Source organism: Lepidochelys olivacea (assembly GCF_965140295.1).
Source record: "Lepidochelys olivacea isolate rLepOli2 genome assembly, chromosome: 2".
In the NCBI taxonomy this organism is placed as follows: domain Eukaryota; kingdom Metazoa; phylum Chordata; order Testudines; family Cheloniidae; genus Lepidochelys; species Lepidochelys olivacea.
In genome coordinates, this window is record NC_140412.1 from 114,491,919 (window position 1) to 114,514,598 (window position 22,680).

Below are 22,680 nucleotides of genomic sequence, written 5' to 3' on the forward strand. Positions count from 1 at the left end.
TGCCAAAGCCTCAATGGAGCAATTCTAACCTCCACTGTTAAACAGGCATGCTATAGTATATCCCAATTCAGTACATATGTTTAGCCAAAATATCAAAATAACCTCCAAAACAACATCTTGACACCAAAATCTTTAGTCCAATGAAAGATTCTTCCTACAGACTGTTTTTTTTTCTTTCCTCTCCAGTGTGCCAAATTTGGAATTGAAATCATGAAATGAGGCATTTTATGCTAAATGTGCCTACTTAGTATTGCATGCAGGAATAACATCTCATTGCATGGGTCACTAGATTTCAAAAGCTTTTTTGTAAGAAAAGGAGAAAGAGTGGCCAATGTAAGGGTCGTTAACAAACCATTACCTGATTTAATGAAATCCTGCCTACAGACAATTCCCCAACCATGAGTATGGACGGGAAAAATAGAAAACCTACATAAGAAAAAGCCCTGAATATCAGGACATCTGGTCACTCTACCTAAGCTTCCTCTATACATAATGATGTTGAGCCAGAACAAGTTTCTGAACAAATAGTCCCTGTTCCCTTCTCTTCAGTTCTTTAATACATATTTCCATTTGAAAAGATGGGCTCAATTAAATCCACATTGCCTGAGGCAATTAGGGAAACATGAGCACTCATTTAATGGCAATAATGTTTAAAGATACATTAGACGGAAGATGGTGGGAACAATTTTAGCCCTAAAAGATGGAACTTTAGAAGTTTAAACGCTAACTCTTCCTTTTTGGTCTTAACAGAAGCAGAAGAGGTTAATTCAACTACACTCTACCACAGGGGTTCTCACGTGGGGGGTCGCGAGCTGTCAGCCTCCACTCCAAACCCCGCTTTGCCTCCAGCATTTATAATGGTGTTAAATATATTAAAAGTGCTTTTAATTTATAAGGGGTGGGGGTCGCACTCAGAGGCTTGCTATGTGAAAGGGGTCACCAGTAAAAAGTTTGAGAGCCACTGCTCTAGCAGCCAGTGATGCCTTAACCAGCAAGGAAGTTAAATATGGAAGGTTAAAAGGTGGGAAGGATGATATCCACGAGGGAATGTCCCTTTTATGCATTACTGCAAAGTTCCCAGTCCCGAGATCTTTGGTTTGCTGGAAGTGGCTCTTCACTAGCTGCAGATTATTAATACTACTTCATACGCACAACTTTTTAGAAGTTTCTCATAACAAATCTTCAGCCAGGTCAGGTCACAATATCTTTCCACAAAAGGAGAATTACTTATATTTTCATCTGAGTACTCTGTTGTATCAACCATTTTAAAACACCCCTTTATCCTTTGGTGGAGGACTAACTAAATGAGCAAAAACCTGATCTAGGGAAACCTCTAGAAAGACTTGGTAATCATGTCTGAGTCCACACAAGACTGAGGAAACCAACAGGAACCCAGAGTCCAAAATTCTGCAATGAAAGCGCTTGCTTACACCAGTTCGAGTGTGATGCAACAGGCAACCCACCTGCTTAGATATATACCCATCTAAAAGGAATGAGTTTGTTCTGATCTCAGATACATGAGTGCCTCTCATGCAGTCTGTTCTCTCTGGATTCTTCTCAATTTCATTACCTTACCAGCTCACAAGGACTGGAAACATTGACTGTAAACAAGGACTGTAAACAGGAACACAGCACAAAGTACACAAGCATATCTGCAATCAAAACAAACCAAATATCCTCAGTGTGGTGTTGGTGGGGCACAACACCCAGCTGCAGGTTTAAAACTGCAGCATAGCCTTAGTTTTGGAGGATGTTTCTTGTTTACTATCAGAAAGATTTTTTTTTTTAATGTGGGGTCTGATTCAGGACATCTGGGGCATGCTAATCTGTAATCTGGGGCATGCTAACCTTTGAAAAAAATGTAATAGATGCATCCTGGAATCTTTCTTTGTCGAACTGTTATTCAAAAACTTTGCTGTACTCGTCAAAAAGTCAAAATACTATTACTCTAACATCACATTAATATGATAAAGTTCTCATAACACTTTCAGAGGATGACATTTTAATTTTAAAATTGTAAATCTGTTTATCTCCCTAACTGTCAAAACAATACCAGAACTTGTTTCGTCTAGCACCAGCAATTAATTTGTTTACACAATATATTTACTAAATAAATAAAACAAAAATAGCTTTCCCTCCAAAATAGAAACAGCAGGTACAGACATGGCCTTGCAGTCCAAGCAGACTTGGGAGCCAGGAACGGCTGAGTTTCAAGCCCAGTATGGCAAACAAATTCACCAGCTGGTACACCGTGTTGTGGCTAGGAGCAAAGTTGCATATTTTTTTCCCCTGTAGTCCTGCTGACCAGGTCCACTTCTTGTCCCCTGTTGTCTTGTGTCTTGGCCCTCCAGCAGGGTCACCTTTTGGCACAGCGGCATGCCTCACAGGTACCGTAGGGTGGGGGGAGGGGGCTTCTTGAACCCAAAGATGCTATTTAACCCATTCTTGCCTGGCGTGGGGTTTGTATACCTGGTTACACCGAGCTCTAATACCTCTTCCCACTCTGTCCTAGGGAAATTGACCACCTCCCATCCGTAAAATGAGAATATTGAGACTTACTTAGCTACCCAACAGAGGAGTCAGGGAGTGAGGAGTAAGGCCTAATCCTACTCCCACTGAAGTCAATGGGAGTTTTTTACTTTATTTCAATGGGAGCATGAATAAGTTTATAAAGAGCTTTAAAAATGAAAAGACCCCATCTACCCCCCAGTAAGTCACAGTTATTCTCAGCAGCAGCAAACAGATGTCTAACACGTCTGCTCACTCCATTTTGAGTTACTCAGAACCATAGGCCTTGTCTACACTTGTGGCCACATGTAGGGTACGTGCAGCTATACGCCACAGTGAAAGGCAGGCGGTGTCCACACTCACTATGGTGCGCAGCTGGGCAGGGAAGAGGCAGTGCGCAAAGGTTCAAGCAGTGGGACACCACACTGCTAAAAGCAGCACTGTAGACATTGGAGGCGTGGCTTGGGCATGCACAGAGTCTGATGGGGTATATACCCTAGGGTTCTGATTCCCTAATCATTGCTGCACTGTCTACGCTGCTATTTATCCCATGCTAGGTGGGCATACAGTGTCTGTACTCTACCTGCTGCTGTAAAGATAGACCTATTCATAGATTATAATGCCAGAAGAGACTGTTATGATCATCTAGTCTGACAGCCTACATAACATGATAATTCCTGTGTCAAGCCCATAACTCCTATTTGTGCTATATTTTATATCTTAGAAAAATATCCCATATAGATTTAAAATCTTGTAGTCTAATGTACCCAGAATCACTTAATATCCACTTATATATGTTTTAATTATGTACAGGACCAAAGACTTTATGTAACCAGTCAACGAAAACATGCAACAGAATTACACAAATGATTATTAGTTTGCACTTTAAAGGCATTTAGAAATTCAAAGCTAGGCAACTCTGTTGCAAGCAAACAGAATAAATAGGTTAACTCCGGGCTTTAAAAAATCCCCCACTGCCAAATGAGAGCTTTGCATGGTGAATGTGGGATGGGAATTAAACCTTCAATTTTTGAAGAATTTAAGCTTTCATTTAAAATAAGTAAGCTTCTATTCTTTATGGTTGTGAAGCTAACCTACAAATACAAAATGAATGTAATGAAAGCATGGATCACAGTGAGTAGGTCCTCTTCCAGAGGCAAGGGCATAGTCTCCAGCAAGTATAAGATAAAAAGAAGGCACTTTTGGCTACTACTACTGAGTATCCAAAAGTAGTGAGGAGTCCAAAGAGACTGTACTAAAACCTCAGGGTAAACAGCTTCTGTGGAGGGTGAGGTCATATCATGGTAGATCATCAAAATGCTTTCATTTGCCTATCACCATCACTTCCATCTTTCCAGATTTTATCTTGAGCCATCCCTCTGTCATCCTAGGTCCCTGTTTTTCTCAGGCATTGGGATAGTGGGCATATAGCACAGTTTATGAGTGATGAGGAGATATTGCTATTAATGGCACTCTGAGCATCTTTCCATGATTTCACGCAGTGACTTTATACATGAATTGAACAAGAGAGGTGACAAGATTGAGGATTGCAGGACATCACAAATTAAAGCCCTTACTGAACACATTACTGGTTACTGAAATATGATCAGTTCTTCTCCCTCCTTCCCCATTATGGTAGGATTTCTTTTCCTTTTTAAAATGTTTTATTTTGGGAAAGCAAAATCAAACTACACGCATTTTACATGGTACTTTGCCAGAATGAGGCAGACTCTATAGTATGTTGTACATGAACTACTTGAGTTCACGACAACTTATGTTAGACCTGACTGAACACTCTATGCAAATATTCCTAAAGCAGACCTTTCTAATGCACCTTAATTCACAATTTTGCTGCTGGAGCCAATTCATACCTTAATGAACACAAGGAAAGGGAAAGAAGAACGGAATACTAAGAATTTTAGGCACTGACTTTTCAGGGTCTACTTTTCAATGTTCAAAATTCACTCACTGTAGAGTTAGCTTAGTATGTAAGGGTGGAATGGTGTCTGGATATGCTGACAGTATCTGTATTCACTATGTGCTTTCTTGCTAGTGATTAGCAACAACACTTTGTACTACTACTTTAGCTCTTTTAATCTAAGGATTTGAAAACACTTACATTACCAAACATTAACGAATTAAGGCTCACAGTATCCTATGAGGCAGATATTATTACTATTATTTCCATTTTACAGATGGAGATGGAGAAGTAGTGACTTGTCCCAGGACACACAGTATGACTGTGATGAACCTATATTATCAGAACCTGACAAAGTCCGGTGCTTCAGTTATGACAGCAACCTTCCTTTCCTAAGTTACACTGGAGTTCAATGTATTGCATAAATTAATATTTTTTTTCATTTGAATTAAGAATGGTCAAACTGTTTCTTCTCTCATGTATATGAAACGTAATCAGGTCCAAGATATTTGTAAATTAAAAAGTCTTGATTTTCCAGTTGTAGCTTTATTCTAAATATTATTAAAATTATTATCTTAATATCTAGGAGCCTCGGTCATGTACTAGGACCCCATTGTACTAAGCACTGTACAAACAGAACAGAAATATGGTCTCTGATCCCAAGAGCTTACAATCTAAGTGTAGCACAAGATGTAACAGGTGGATACAGACAGACCCATGGCAGAGTACAAGGAAACAATGAGATAATATTGGTCAGCTTGACAGGCAGTGGACTCGGCACAACAGCAGCCTAACCGTTGTCGTACAGCTCATGGCAAAGAAAGGTTTTAAGAAGTGATTTGAAGGAAGATAATGAGTTAGTTTTGCCGATGTTATGGGTAGCTCCTCCAAGTGGGGAAGGCCACATAGGAGGAAACATAAATGTTCTTGTTTGAAATTTAACAAGATGGCAATAGGGGCTGGTATTATGGGTCAACCAGAGACAGGGGCTGACCTTTCTATAGGTAATGAGAGATGATAGGAAGAGTGGGGACATGCTGTGAACATGTAAGGGTCCATAGGTAGAGAAGTATGTCTATAAATATTGCTATTCTGCTTCTTTATTTTTCCTCCCTGTTTTTGATAAAGAAAGATCTATTACAATTTTCTTCTTATTTTCACTACTTTACTGAGTGAAAAAAGGTGTATTTAGCACAAACTCGTTTTGTGGCTTTTTACACACACACACACACACACACACACACCATTTATAAATCTGATCACTGGCCAATTACCGCCAGCTGAAAAAACAGTATGTCCAATAACCTCATGAAAACATTTTCCTCTCCAAGCAGGGTATGTAAATTACAATATTACCAAACAGTAGTTGGCTTGTAAGTTTGTGGAATTTATTACCCTATTTATTTTAAATAGGAAAGACACTTATCTAAAGAATCTCTAAACTGAAAAGACCATTTGGTAATTTAGATACAAAAGAACTGAAAGAAGGAAAGAAACACATATACTTTAGGTGAATTTGTGTATATTTTACTTTGTTTCATCAACATTATATTAAAGTGTCCGTATTTTAAATTACTTTTTCAATTTTATACAAATATTCTTTTCAGTCTTTCAATATCCTTAAGAATTTGATTGCTTCTTCAAATGATATCCATCAGAATCTAGTTCATACTAGCAACTGGTTCACCAAGTACAACATACAAACAAAACATAAAATAAATAATTTTTCTAAGAGAAAAAGTGCATTTCTACTCTGTAAAGAGACTTCATTAAAAATGGTAACAGATGGTACTCCACTTATTGTCTCAATTATTTCCATATTAAATTCTGTAACTGCCAGTCTCATAAACTTGGCCTAAGAGCTGAAAGTCAAGTCATTACCAATAGTAGATTTTGAAGGCCAAATGTTGTCATCACTTGAACCTCTGTAACCACATCATCTTCAAATTGTACTCTCTGTTATACCTTGGCAACCCTATTGCCTTCAATGGGGCTGCACAGATGTAACCAGGCGCATAATTTCAACTATGCCAGCTGCATGCATGGTCCTGAACATAGTTAACATTTTGGTTGATTATGCCTAGCCTACTCTCCCAGAGCTATACTGGTTTTAGACTGCAAGATTGACAATAAAAAAAAAAATATCTGGTTTTATCACTTAAATAAGCAGTTATAATCTGATCTGAAGATACACAGGGATCTAGGATCTACTAAATAAGAATGTGCCAGAAGTGGTTAAAGTTTAGTATCGAGTCTGATTTGAGGAAATGGAAGAGTCTCTAAATTTGCAAAGGAAACTCAAATATAGCACAGCAGCTTTAAGCCTGATGATTTTATCATTTAATCATTTATTTTTGTTTTATTCACCCTTTACAAATATTAGGTGAAACGTCAATGCCCTGACGATGCAGAACAACAAAAGCTTGCATCCAACTTTTCCTAAAAGGACCCTTTGGTTGCTTCTCTTCATACTAAAAGTTTTTATTTCTTCCACTGATTGACCCTGTACTTTGCAAACTTAGTTAGGATACAACACCACCTCTATGATGTCGGCAAATGTAATCTCTGTTTTGAGGATGGGCTATCAGTAAAGTCTGAAACTATGATCTGTAAAAAATTATGAAACTCTTATAAAAAAAATAAGCAACTCTGTTCCAGGCAACATCAAAGATTCACCAAACTGTCCACCATCTGCAACATGTCAGATAACACTTCAAACATACTATCAAGGAGGAAAAGAATGACTTTAACATTTGCCACAAAGCACCAATCTCCTACGCTACTGCTGTCAGCCAACCTTATATGACCACTACCACTAGTCACCACGCATCTCTGCTACACAGATTTCATCTGTCAGAAGTCATCTGTATGTTAAAATAACTGATAAGTGTCCTCTCATAATCCATATAACCCAATCACAGGTTGATCATCAAAGACAGAAGATAGTTATTAATAATCAATTAACCTCTAGTATGAGCTGAAATGTCAGTACAGACCTAACTTTATTCACCTCAGCAGCCAAAGTCAGTGGGACGACTCAAGTGGTTAAATTTAAGCAAGTGTTTGTTAGCAAGACTGTGTTTGTTAGCACAGCATTTGCTCTACAGTCATGCATTCTATTGGCTTATCCCTAAGCCCAGCAAAATCAAAGGGAGACTTCCCACAGACTACAAAAGGCTTTGATCAGTTTTGCCATACATTGTTTTTGCTTTCTTACCTTTCTGCTGGTCTTCTGTCTCATTAAGTTCTTTTTGTGCTTCTTCAATTTTGTCTGTTTAAGAAAAAAATACATCATATTAAAATATAAAATAAAGTTGTAAAAAAGTCATTTCTTGAAAATATCTGCTTGTGTTAATATGTTAACTACTTTGTTGGATAATCTCATTTACATTTATGGGCAATATATGATTTACATGTAAATAAATATGTTGTGTAAGTCATACAATACATGACAGTAATACTGGCAAGTAAAATCTTACTGTGTTGTATTAGCACCTACATTTACTAAATTGCTACTGACAGATTAGCATACATAAAATAAGTAGTAAAGGAATAAAAGCATTGTTATGGAATATGCAGTTGATAAGTAAATCACAACATGTTCACATTATCTGCAGTAACTCATGTAGCCCAATGGACTACATAAAATAGGTATTAATGTGAATTACTGACATATACATTTTTTAACTCATCTTAGAAAACATCAAGTGCTGTTAAAACGTTACAATGTTATTACAGCATTAAGAATTATGGTAATATAAATCACAAACAGTATTTGTTTTTCCATAAATACTGATGTGGGTAGAATCAAAAGGCCCAACTGCGCTTCCCCATGGTAAAGCCCAAGGACAAGGCAAAGGGATGGAAATTGTTCCATCAAGTGTGTATGGTTTATCCAACTATGGAACTGTCCTACATAACCCACGGACCAGCAAGAGGTCCATCTGTGCAGAGAACCTGTGCTCCCAGCAATCCACCCCTACCAAGGGATCCAATGGAGCCACAGTGGCAAGGCTTCTGCAGTGGGCATCTGTACCATGACACCTCACCATGTGTGCGCACAAGCAGGGATGGGGAGTAGTGGGAAATGAATACAACCTTGAGATGTATTTCTTTTTGTACTGAACTCTGGTGGATGTGCAGGTGGAGGAAGACACAAATTCCCCTGCCCAGCTTCCCCACGTACAGACCTATGGTCCTCCAAACAGTCCTCCACGTGCTCTGTGGGAAAAGAGGTAGTGGTGGGGAATGCTGCTGTAGAAGTAGCTGAGCCTGTACTCCACAAGGAAGCAGGGAATCTGCACACAGATCTCTTCCCAAGGAAGATCGCATGAACCCAATCAAGTTCAAAGACTTCAGCTCTCGGTATAACTATACCTCAGTCTCATCTTAAATAAGACATACTACTGTGGAAGTTAATCTCAGTTTTTCTACATCTGGGATGTAGTATCTTTTCCATGCATTCTAAGTCAATCTTAAAGATGCATATAACATCTTAGGGAGTGAGTTTGTTTTTTAAATTTAATATCCCCAAATATGAAACAGCACACACATACACACGGGTAAACTTTGACATTCCTATGCAAACACTTTTAAAAACAAAGTGACTGAAGATATGAACCAGTTCAGGTTTTACTTTCCTACCAAGACCTGAGTTCAGGTTATAGCATTTAGATACAAAGCAAATTTTTCAAAAGCACCTAAGTGATTTAGGAGCCCAAGTCCCATTGGACAGCCCAGAGTTGGTGGTAATGCAGAACTGCACTGCTGCAGGGGAATCTCTGAAGCTCTCTGGCTGTACTGGTGAAGTGCATTTAAAGGGTGTAGTATACTTAGATCTCCTAATTTGCACACTGGAGGAATGAAACCTTAGCTCTGCATACTCTCCACGCTCTTTCAGGTAAGCTGTTCCTGGTGGGGAGCATCTTGGTGGTAGCTAGTGTACTCTCAGGAGAACAGGAGCTGGCTGGCCTTACCTCCTCCCACTACCCAGTGTGAGGCTATGTAAGGGTCCACCATAATATATCCCCTAGTGAACTTTTCCCATGATAGACTCTGCCTTCTTACGGTCTTTCCTAATATCTGAGAGACAAAACAATAACACACCATAAAGACTTGTTAGGGTTTGGCTCATTGGCACTATTTGTAAATAACTGACGTAACAGCCTGCAGTTATTTTTCAATATTTAAAAAAAAAAATCTGAAAAAAATTCAAGGAAGAGAACTATAAATACTCTTTTATGGGTTTGGAGAGTAAGTGCTGTCCGAGTTATTCTATCTTGTACTTTTAAGTCTCAAAATTAACAAGAGTGAGGATTTATATTCACTACGCGCACAGAGGCCCAATCTTTCAAACATTTACACTTGTGATAACATCACTCCTGTAAACAGTCCCAGACAATGCAATGGGACAGCTCGTGCATATTTAAAGGACTGACCCCCCCCGAATTTATATGTAATTAAACAGCCAAAAAAGTCTACAACTGTAGTCCTGTGGGTGAACTCCTCCTTAGGTCAATGGGTTTTTGTCATTGACTTCAGTGGGAGCAGGATGTGACCTACAGCCTGCAGCAGAAAGTCTTATTTAAAATTTGTTATTTAGTTGTGATTAGTTGCTTACCATTAACATTAGCAAACCAGAAAACAGCAATTTGGAAGCATATATCGTACATATTAGACGCTTGTAGATATGCAAAAATTAAGTACATTACAGATAAAAGATGGTCTCAAAACCAAACCAACATGTAGTAATTTGTATAGCGGGCCTGATCCTGTGAGGTGCTGAGTGTCTCCTTCAAATGAGAGTTAAGGTTTGTCTGCAGCTTGCACCATCAGACCCCCAATGATGAATCCATTGCAAGAGGCAGCATTAAGGAGTTGTTCACATATCTAGTCATGCTGACTGACTTTATACAATGCAGACTTTATACACTTGTATCTTCTCAGAGCTGGACATAACTGAAATGTACTCTTTTTTTTTAAAAAAAAAATCCCCTGGGAAAAGGCCTGTCAAAGACAATTACTAAAAAAATATAAAATATGAAGCATCAAATGTGCAGTTTTATACACCCCTTTCATGACTGCTTTCATGGGAGAGAGAAATACAACCCCTCTGACAATCTTATTTTACTGGTCTTCTTTAATTACTTAAAAACTACTCAAGATAGTTAAGTCCCAGGCAGATTGTGAAGAGCTACAAAAGGATCTCTCAAAACTGGGTGACTGGGCAACAAAATGGGAAAGGAAATTCAATGTTGATAAATGCAAAGGGATGCCCATTGGAAAACATAATCCCAACAATACGTATGAAATGATGGGGTCTAAATTAGCTGTTACTACTCAAGAAAGTCATTGTGGATAGTTGGAGTCATTGGAATCATTGTGGATAGTTCTCTGAAAAAGTCCACTTAATGTGCAGTGGCAGTCAAAAAAGCAAACAGAATGTTGGGAATCATTAAGACAGGGATAGATAATAAGACAGAAAATATCATATTGCTTCTGTGTAAATCCATGGTATGTCCACATCTTGAATCCTGAGTGCAAATGTGGTCACCCCATCTCAAAAAAGATATATTGGAATTGGAAAGAAGTTCAGAAAAGGGCAACAAAAATGATTAGGGGTATGGAACGGCTTCTTTATGCGGAAAGATTAATAAGACTGGGACTTTTTAGCTTGGAAAAGACAACGACTAAGTGGGGATATGATAGAGGTCTATAAAATCATGACTTGTGTGGAGAAAGTAAATAAGGAAGTGTTATTTATTCCTCATAACACAAGAACTAGGCATCACCAAATGAAATTAATAGGCAGCATGTTTAAAACAAACAAAAGGAAGTATTTTTTCACACAACGCATAGTTAACTTGTGGAACTCCTTGCCAGAGGATGTTGTGAAGGCCAAGATTAACAGGGTTCAAAAAAGAACTAGATAAGTTCATGGAGGATAGGTCCATCAATGGTTATTAGCCAGGATGGGCAGGGATGGTGTCCCTAGCCTCTGTTTGCCAGAAGCGAGGAATAGGCAACAGGGAATGGATTGCTTGATAATTACCTGTTCTGTTCATTCCCTCTGGGGCCCCTTGGTACTGGCCACTGTCAGAAGACAGGATACTGGGCTAGATGGACGTGCGGTCTGACCCAGCATGGCCACTCTTATGCTCTTATGTACTTAACAGTTGAAGCACTAAGATATTTTATTAACATCTATACTACACCTTTTAAAGTATATTACATCACTGGGATTCACAGGTAATCTGGGAATGAACATTGTCTACATTCTTCCAGCCCTGACTGGTATTTGTGAACCAGATAATCTTTAAGATTCCTAAGATGCTATTTAGCAAACCAAAACTGTAAGTGGGATATCCACCTCATTTTCCCAAACATTTTGACATATACACATAAGACATAATGTTTGCCTTTCTTCAGATAATTTAGCAGGTTTGCCATCTAAATGTATTTTTGAATATACTAAGAGCTACAATTTTATCTCAAACAATTTACAACTTCAGTATATTACACTTAGTTACAGTAAATTCATACATTTAGATTAATAATCATAGAATCATAGAATATCGGGGTTGGAAGGGACCTCAGGATGTCATCTAGTCCAAGCCCCTGCTCAAAGCAGGGCCAATCCCCAACTAAATCATCCCAGCCAGGGCTTTGTCAAGCCTGACCTTAAAAACTTCTAAGGAAGGAGATTCCATCACCTCCCTAGGTAACGCATTCCAGTGTTTCATACGGAAGCCGTTCCATACCGCTAATCATTTTTGTTGCCCTTTTCTGAACTTTTTTCCAATTCCAATATATCTTTTTTGAGATGGGGTGACCACATCTGCACTCAGGATTCAAGATGTGGACGTACCATGGATTTACACAGAGGCAATATGATATTTTCTGTCTAATAACAGTATATAGAATAAAATCAATTATGTAAATATTATGGAAGCCTTCTACTTAGACCTTCAGGAGGATTATTAAGAAAGTACTTTCAGCTCAAGTGCATTCTGTTTTCCTTTTTTCAAATAAACTATAACAAATGCCCACAGAAATTTCTAACCACTTCTAGCACAGTCTGTTATGCTAAGTAATGAGAAGCTGATAATGGAAATAATAACTAGGCAACTATACATTTTGTATGCAGCTACGAAATTTCTTTCACTTCCTGCAAGTCATGCTATGCAATAGTTATAGTAATTTATTGAATACAAGTATTTCTTTGTAATATATGCATCAATACAGATGAGTTTCAAGCATTCTGAACTTAGAAAAACTTCAATATTGTACTAATAACAGAGCCATTCTGAAATACGACGAGGAGTCCAGTGGCACCTTAAAAACTAACAGATTTATCTGGGCACTGGCTTTTGTGGGTAAAAAACCACTTCAGAAGTGAACCTCCATGAAAGCTTATGCCCAAATAAATCTGTTAGTCTTTAAGGTGCCACCGGACTCCTTGTTTTTGTGGATACAGACTAACACGGCTACCCCTCTGATTCTGAAATTGTGAACGGAGTGGCCAAACAAGCAAGAATAGTGCATCAGTAAATTTACTTCCATCACATATTTGACAAGTGCGGTTTAATTTTTAAATCATAATTACAATTTTAATTATTTTTAAGATTTAATTTTCATACTTCATAAGACTTTACTACAGCACTCTTTCTAAATCTTTGCTGAGAAGTGAGAATGAGACGCTTCCAAATTTGTTTGTACCTGAGGTGTATGGATTAGCATGGGTCTAATTTACTAAAAATTTCATTATTACATGTTTGCAGCAATCCTTATCAGACAGATACCTTTACTAATCATGTACAGAACACTTCAAAATGTTCATAGCTCTTTATAAAATTGAACAAGATATGTACCCTACCTCAAGGATTTTACACTCTAAGGCCTAGTCTACACCTAAAACGTATGTCAGCCTAGCTACATCGCACAGGGCTGTAAAAAATTCCATGCCCTGAGCACCATGCTTAGGTCAACCTAACCCCAGGGTAGACGCAGGTAGGTCAACTGAAGGATTCTTCTGTCAAGCTAGCTATTGCTTCTCAGAGGAGCAGATTACCTACACTGATGGAAAGTCCTCTTCCATCAATGTCAAAAGAGTCTACTCTATGGTACGACAGCAGCAGAGTTACATCATTGTAGCTGTGTTGCGGCAGCGGCTGTAATCCTGGCACTCATTCTAAAACAGATCTGACAGATAAGTGTGAGAGAAATTACGCCCCCTTAACGACAAAACTGTACACCACACTGTATCTTTTACACATTTACAACCATTAGTTCTTGTCTGCACTGCGAAACTGCATTGTGTTTAAAAATGTATTAGTTAACACATTTTAATGAAACATGATGTTACATATGATTTTACCCGAAGCGGGATTCCTACCACTAACCACTACTAGGTAACGTACTGCTTCTGTCAACACCAGAAACTAAGTTGTATTTAGCATCAAATTAGTTAAAATGTGCTAGCTAACACATTTTCCATCTGTAGACATGGCCTCAGGATCTGTCTGATAAAATAATATATTCTGCTTTTTCAATTACAGGAATAATTGGTTTACTGTGAAGGTTTCCGAAATTAGATTACATAATATATTTTCCAAGCTCTGCACAAAAGTTATAAATACTTCTTCCCTATTTTTCTTTAGAAAAGCATCAGGTGTACTAAAAATAACTTACTAAATAACATTAAATTATTAATGTCATTTTCATAGATTCTAGTCTGACCTGCTGTAAGAAACAGTCCACAGAACTTTCCCAAAGTAATTCCTAGTGCAGATCTTCTAGAAAAAGCATCCAATCTTGATTTATACCCACCATGAACTTAGTAAGTTGTTCCAATGGTTAATTACTCTTAATGTACACCTTAATTTGTCTGAATTTTTCTACTTTCAACTTCCAGCCATTGCATCATCTTATACCTTTCTCTACTAGACTGAATAGCTCATCATCAAATATTTGTTCCCCATTTAGATACTTATAAACTGTGATGAAGTCACACCTTAACCTTCTTTCTGTTATGCTAAATAGATTGAGCTCCTTGAATCTATTGCTATGAGGCATGTTTTCTAATCGTTTAATCATTCTCACCGCTCTTCTCTGAACTCTCTCTGGTTTATCAGTATTCTTCTTGAATTGTGGACACCAGAACTGTACACAGTATTCCAGCAGCGGTCCCACCAGCGTCAAACACAGAGGTAAAATAACCTCTTTACTGCTACTTGAGATTTCCTTGTTTTGGTATCCAAGGATTGCATTACTCCTTTTGACCACAGTGTCACAATGGGAGATCATGTTCAGCTGATTATCCAAACTTACCCCTAAATCTTTTTCAGAATCTCAGCTTCCCAGGATAGTGCCTTCCGTCCTCTAAGGACGGCCTACATTCTTTGTTCCTAGATATATACATTTATATTTAGCCAAGCCACATTAAAAAACAGAGGGTAAGTCTATACTGCAGTAAAAGACCTGCAGCTTGCAATAATGGAGAGAGGCAGGAGTAAGCTGGAGAAAAAAAAGGGCAGACAGAAAAGAACACCCAGAATCAAATAGTCCAATGCAGTCTGATAACACCACTGGCACACAAGTGTTCTAAAGGTATTGGGGGCAGGGAGACTCCACCTAAGTCTCTAAGCTGCCATGCAGTTCTGGCACCAGCAAGGGAATTCTCTACTACTTCCAAGGAATGGCTTTGTCCTGGTAACTCTGCTGTTTTTCCCTCTCACCCACAGATTTAGGTGACTGCTTGGGTACTGGTCCCCCTTGAGAAGACACACCCCAGGACTGGCCTCTTATAGATTTTTACTCTTCACTGGTACCTCTCCTTATTTTAATCACATTGTAGTAAAAGTACACCACCAATATCAAGGTACAAAAACTATATTTAAATCTGTGCAGGCAATAGCAGCATCAGCTCTTATATCATTGCCAGGAGAAAACATTTAGCTCCTTCTAGACCTACTTATCTTGACCCTAGTAAACAAAAAACAAAACAAAAAACCATTTCACGATCACTGCTTTGACCAGAATAATCCTGCTAACAAATACATCTGATTTTCTTCTCGCTTTAGGGAACTGGATACAGTACCCTCTTAAAATGTGTTTCACTAGTGAACTACTATTTCTGCTGCATTTTTATTCAATTCCACAGCTGTCATTTGTAAAACACAGTTTAGAAAATGATTACATACAGTATGGATTACTTGATACTCAGAATTCTCTCCTAAATTTTGTAAGATAACATCCATCTGCCCATCAACCAAGGCTTTTATATTCCCTCATCACGTAGTGTTTGAGCACCTGTGAGATATACCCAGATGTTACAACTGGAAGTATCAAGTCAATCACACATTAGTACAGCAAAGAGATTCAGGTGAGTTAACTGAAACTTTCAGTTGTATTCATTACGCAGCATTTTCATTAATCATCACTACCTAGGCAATAAATACCATTTTACATCTCAGATTTAGGTTACTAAAAATAACCTGATTTCTAATAAAGCCATCTTTATTTGACTAGTATCAGAAGGATAGTTCCATGTCGGATTCTTTCTTGAGCAGCACAAGCTACAGCTAAAACTTTACACCGTATCACAGAGAGAACTGCCATCTTCAGATATATACGGTATTTTCCTTGGAAGTCACTTATATTCTATTCTGTATATGTTCTTATACCATGCTCATCAACATAGCACAAGCACCTTCCAATTATCTATTAAACTAATATCTGGCATATGTTAATTGTACTCTTATCCTCTCCCCAGGGGGAGAAGTGAAGTGTCTTGTTTTGATAGGATTGTGTGTTTGTTTTGGGGGAGGGGATTTGAGGGGGTTATTTTTTATAATATGCATGTTGCTATGTTAGAGAAGGCAAGGTTGAAGAAGTGTGTCTTGCACTTGGACGTGGTGAGGCGTGTAAAGGAGCAAGTTAAGCTATGAGCGAGTAGGTGTAGCACCTGGCAGAGCTATAAATCCCTTGTACTGAAGATTGTTTTGTTGGTCCAAACCTCCCACCACTACCTTCCTGCCACAGAATCCAACCCTGTGAAATAGACAATTAGCAATAAAAAGTCACAAAAATGATGTTATCAAACATCTTTCGTTCTTACATGAACTTGCTCCATCACAAACCTCAGCACATCCAAGTGCAAGACACACTTCTTCAACCTTGTCTTCTCTAACATAGCAACATGCATATTAAAAGAAAAATATATGATCCATAACACAGACCCCCCAAACAAACAAAGCCCTATCAAAACAAGACACTTCACAGCATATACTTCTCCCCCTGGGGAGAAGATAAAATCACAATTAATGCATGCCAGATGTTAGTTTAATGCATGACTGAAAGGTGCTCGTACTATATTGATGAGCACAGTATAAGAACATGTATTAAATAATTTAAAGTCAAACTTCTGTCTGAAAGTGCTTTACCTAATAGTGCTACAAGTAACATCCATGATTATTGTAATTAAAAGACTACATGGGACAAAAATTGCCCCTATTTTTCCAGTTTGTGAATGGGACATCACTTTTGTATATTGTCAATTTCACCGTTTCCCCTGTACAGTTAGTTGTCTCTCACCATGTGGATCTTTCACGCAGCAACAGGGAATGAAAAAAAAAGTTCTTACAAATGAGACAATATGTTTTGATCCTAAAAAGTGGAAGGCAGATTCAGAGAAGGTTTAATTGCTGGAACTACCTATTATAAATGTTTAAGTATTAATTTTTTGAGTTTAAGTTATTTCTTTAGGTGTAAAGTATTCTACCAGCCATTATCTATTTGATCAGTGACTTATCAGACAAAAAAGTTTTGTTTCAGGGAAATTTTCATAAACCTTTTTCTTACTGTTGACTTTGAACAATATCAATGTCCTAAATTATTATTTGTCATTTAAAAATTAAAATAATAATTTTTAAAAAAGATTCAACACAAAACACAAAAGGTAGAAAATAAAATAACCTTCTCATTCATTTTTATTCTAAGAAGTGCTTTGAATTTTTTTTAAAAAAGAGGGTTATGTTAAACAACATGCTTTATAATTTTCAGACTAAATGTACATAAGCAGTGAACATACATACCACATTAGTGAAAAATTCAGTGCCATAACTGTGTATATATTAAACGTAATACACAAAGGCTCCAATCTTACGATCGTCTGTGTGTTACTTTAAGCATAAGACACAAGGTGAGGGACGTGCTTTTATTGGACCCAACTTGTGTTGGTGAATGAGACAAGCTTTTGAACTACACATAGCTCAATGGGACTTATACATAAATTATATATGTGTTTGAAAAATCAGGTCAAAGTCAATCCTCCACACTATGAATGTAATCACCTCCACAATGTTACCTTATATTGATACTATTTGAATTGATTATTAAACTTGCTCAAAAATAGGCTGACAAAGATAGATAGATCCTTGGGTGATGACTACTTGCATCCCTAGGTTAGAAAAACAAACAAACAAACCAACCCAGAGAATTAAGTATCTTCTAATCTGTGGGGACAGCCAAAACCCACAGTAATTATCAAGCAAACCACTCAGAAGTAAAGAAGGTGAATGATCACCAGCTGAATCATCTGATGAAGGCATCTTTTTACATTGTATGAGTAAGTATATTATGTAATATCTTTAGTTTTCATTACACTGAAGGATAATAACTATCCCAGTAGCTCCACAAAGCAAGGCATTACTTTGTTTACCTCAGATATTACCTGTGACAAGACTATTTTTTATTTATAGCTATTTCAATTATATAACCAACTACAAATAAAGACAGCGATAGTGTCTGCACTTGCAGAGTTTCTAATCAACAAAATACTAAGATAATTACTACACAGCTATGCTGATATTCTACACAGAAAGCCAAATGTTACCTATATACATAGAAATGAATGATCATTATAGCTAACATGTTCTTAATTATGTAAGTTGCTGGTGGAGTCACTATTCAACATTTAATTTGTGCTTTATATGCTCTCTCTCTCTCTCTATAACTCAATATAGGATTTTTTAAAAAGGAACAATATAGAAACAGTATGAAAAAGGTAAACAAAAAATAAACGCAACCATAACGGGCAAGTTTTTCAAGTTAAATTTGAAGAAATCAGAGAAAAAACACAAGTATCCATTCCAGATTCTGACAGGGAATGGTTGAAGTAAGCAAAGGATGTCGATTTCTTAGCCAATTCATGGAATGACAAGGTATCATTAGCACTGGTCTATGCAGGGGATATACTGCAGGCAAGTTGTGGAGGTATCAGTATTTTTCTTTTTTATGATATGTACCTCAGTTTACTTGATTAATATTATTCTAACTACATGGATTTGATTTTAAAAGGGGCTTTTAGAAAGAACAAGAAGGAAACTAATCAATTACTAAAGATAAAATATGGGGGGAGGACATATTTCAAGGGTCATTAAGAGAACAGTTGGCTTCTTGATTGGGATGCACCTATCTGCCTGCCTCTACATAGGTTAACAAGTTTATATTTTTCCAAGGCTGGGGCCTAAGATCAAAGGACACTAAACTGTTAAAAAAAAAAAAAAAAAAAAAAACCTGCCTCGGGAGGATGGGGACATGTGAGTGATCAGCAACTGCTGAGGGGGAGACCCTGCAGGAGAGACACTGAGGGATAGCCTACACTGAAAAGGTTTTGCCAGCAAAGCCCATTAATGGAGATACAGTTCATACTGGAAAACAGCGCTATTTTGTATAATTAATAGGGCTGTCAAGCGATTAAAAAAATTAACTGCACAATTAATTGCATTGTTAAACTATAACACATATTTCAATAAATGGTATTCTATTTAAATATTTTGGATGTTTTCTACATTTTCAAATATACTGAATTTATTTACAACACAGAATACAAAGTGTACAGTGCTCACTTTATATTTATTTTTGATTACAAGTATTTGCATGGTAAGAAACAAAAGAAATAGTATTTTTCAATTCACCTCATACAAGTACGTAGTGCAATCTCTTTATCATGAGAGTTGAACTTACAAATGTCAAATTATGTACAAAAACCCCCCTGCATTCAAAAATAAAACAATGTAAAATTTTAGAGCCTGCAAGTCCACTGAGTCCTACTTCTTGTTCAGCCAATTGCTCAGACAAACCAATTTGTTTATATTTGCAGGAGATAATGCTGCCCGCTTCTTGTTTACAATGTCACCTGAAAGCGAGAAAAGGCATTCTCTTGGCACCGTTGTCACAAGATATTTAGGTGCCAGATGTGCTAAAGATTCACATGTCCTTTCATGTTTCAACCACCATGCCAGGGGACATGGGTCCATGCTGATGACGGGGGTTCTGCTCGATAACGATCCAAAGCAGTGTGGACCCATGCATGTTCATTTTCATTATCTGAGTCAGATGCCACCATCAGAAGGCTGATTTTCTTTTTTGGTGGTTCTGGTTCTGTAATTTCCGCATCGGAGTGTTGCTCTTTTAAGACTTCTGAAAGAAAGCTCCAGACCTCGTCCCTCTCAGATTTTGGAAGGCACTTCAGATTCTTAAACCTTGGGTCGAGTGCCATAGCTATCTTTAGAAATCTCACATTGATACCTTCTTTGCCTTTTGTCAAATCTGCAGTGAAAGTGTTCTTAAAATGAGCAATGTACTGGGTCATCATCCGAGACTGTTATAACACGAAATATATGGCAAAATGTGGGTAAAACAGAGGAGGGGACATACAATTCTGCCCCAAAGAAGTTCAGTCAGAAATTGAATTAACGCTTATTTTTTGAATGAGCGTCATCAGCATGGAAGCATGTCCTCTGGAATGGTGGTTGAAGCATGAAGGGGCATTCGTATGTTTAGCATATCTGGCATGTAAGTAATTTGCAATGCCGGCTACAAAAGTGCCATGTAAATGCCTTTTCTCACTTTCAGGTGACACTGTAAATAAGAAGTGGGCAGCATTATCTCCCTTAAATGTATACAAACTTATTTGTCTTAGCGATTGGCTGAACAAGAAGTAGGACTGAGTAGACTTGTAGGCTCTGAAGTTTTACATTGTTTTGTTTTTGAGTGCAGTCATGTAACAAATAAAAAAAATCTACATTTGTAAGCTGCACTTTCACGATAAAGAGACTGCACTACAGTACTTGTATGAGGTGAACTGAAAAATACTATCTTTTTTATCATTTTTACAGTGCAAATATTTGTAAGCAAAAATAATATACACTTTGATTTCAGTTACTACACAGAATATAATACGTATGAAAATGTAGACAAACATCCAAAACATTTAATAAATTTCAATTGGTATTCTATTATTTAACAGTGCAATTATAACTGTGATTAATTGTAATTACTTTTTTTAATCGCGATTAATTTTTTGAGTTAATCGCATGAGTTAAGTGCAATTAATAGACAGCCCTAATTTAATTAAAATTTTGCCTTTCCAAGTTGATCTTTTCATATTAATTCTTTATTTTGTCTCATATTCATTTCATATTCCATGAAATGTAAATATCATTTGTGACAAAGGTAAATTACAAGAAAGGTGGAATTGATAAAATTGAAAAGCCTTTGAAAAACTAACCACCACCACCCTATTAAGACCCAGGGCTAGCTGAATAAAAAATGAACATGGAGATTTCTCAGTTGTTCCCATGGTCAATAAATTCGGCATTGTATTCAATACAAAATGTGCACATTTTTGTGAATGGTGAAAGTGATATGAGTTGGCCAGTAGAAAAAGATTTAGGAAACTATCTGAGCACAAAATGAAATAAAACCACAAGGATACATTACTGCTTTGTTAAAATTCCAGATGTGGGATTAGCCTTTCTAACTAGATTTATCCAATAGCCACACCTACTTTTTGCTCTATTCCTATAGCTGCAACAAATGAGTTTTGTTTAAACTAAAACTGGCAAATTAGGCTCAAAGTTGATTTTACAACTTATTTTAATTTTTTTTTTAAGTTTTAAAAACTACCAGAAATTTGGTGTAAAAGTTTCCTGCAACCTGTTGAGTGCCCTCAGCCTGTTCAGTTCAAGTCAAAGGAGCTGTGTGTAGTGATCACCACCATCTCAGACAGTGCTCAGCAGCTCACAGGATCAGGGTCACAGTGAATAAAACTTGACAGATCTGAGCCTATTAAACCTGAAATTAGATTTCAGATGTCAATTTTTAAGATAAAACTTAAATGCTGAGTAAAAGAATACTGTGTGAGACGTGTAGCAACCCAGGCAATCTCTAGGCAATATGGAGCTCTTAATAAGGAAATTCTGTCAGATGTTTACCGAGGATGGAAAGTGCAATGGTACAGACTTAAATATTCTCAAATATTCTTTGGCAACATAGCTTCAGTGGCATTCCAGCTCCAAATGGAAAATGCTGCTCATAGGGGGAGGAGGAGAATTAATCAGGGAAAATGGAAATCAGCAGGAAAGTTGTGCGTTGATTACCCTAAATCATCTGACTTAGCCAGATGCTTCCCAAATTACTGCCTTGGGAATGGAAGGGAAACATTTTGGCATACATGCTTAGATGAGATTAGAGGCATAAGGGAGAAGTCCTGTACTGCTGCTCGCTCAAAGATAAAGAGAAATAAAATTGTATTAAGAAAATTCACTCCTATATTCAAAGCACATCAGCAGTCTTTCAAGGAGCAAAGAACTATAAAGTCATTTTATCTTTTTAAAAGAAATGCCAGAAACTGAACTCTAGTAGCTACTAACCTGTTAACACCGATTCAGGTAGGTATTGAAAGCTGAACTTGCAGGATACTTGGCACCTAGCAGGACCATGTCTCAAACAAATACTGATTTCCTCTGACAAAGAGGATTTAAAGTTTCATATTAAAGGAGGCCAGGCAGTCATACATCAACTGTGAAAAATATATTACTTTCATGCCCTGATCCTGCAAACATTTAAGCACATTCTTAATTTTAAGCCAATGAGTAGTATTTCTCACATTACTATTTTCTCCCTGAAATTGTTCCCATATATACCAGACAGGTTTGAGAATATAACTGCACTCTCTTCGTTTGCATGGGTTAGGCCATCCTGCATGAACCCTGTAAGATACACTACTAATGGAATAAACTGTGTACCGTGTCAACCAGAACTTAAGTGTTTTATAATAAATGAACCCCAAATCTGGAATATTTGGAGATAAACCTACAGGAAGACACCTCTCTCTCCCCCCTAAAGGACTTTCAACCTTAGAAACAGTTTTTGACCTATCCCATTAGAGATATTTTATGGTCAATCGT

General features: G+C 37.4%; 1 protein-coding gene across 5 annotated transcripts in view; it reads right to left on the reverse strand.

The window, feature by feature from the left end:
• HIVEP1 (HIVEP zinc finger 1) overlaps positions 1-22,680 on the reverse strand; it is a 184,767-nt gene that overhangs the window by 63,533 nt on the left and 98,554 nt on the right. For all 5 annotated transcript variants that reach the window (XM_084620936.1, XM_084620937.1, XM_084620935.1 and 2 more), the window contains one exon: positions 7,644-7,697. In XM_084620936.1, the coding sequence (XP_084477062.1) occupies positions 7,644-7,697 (54 nt within the window). The remainder of the gene's footprint in view (positions 1-7,643; positions 7,698-22,680) is intronic.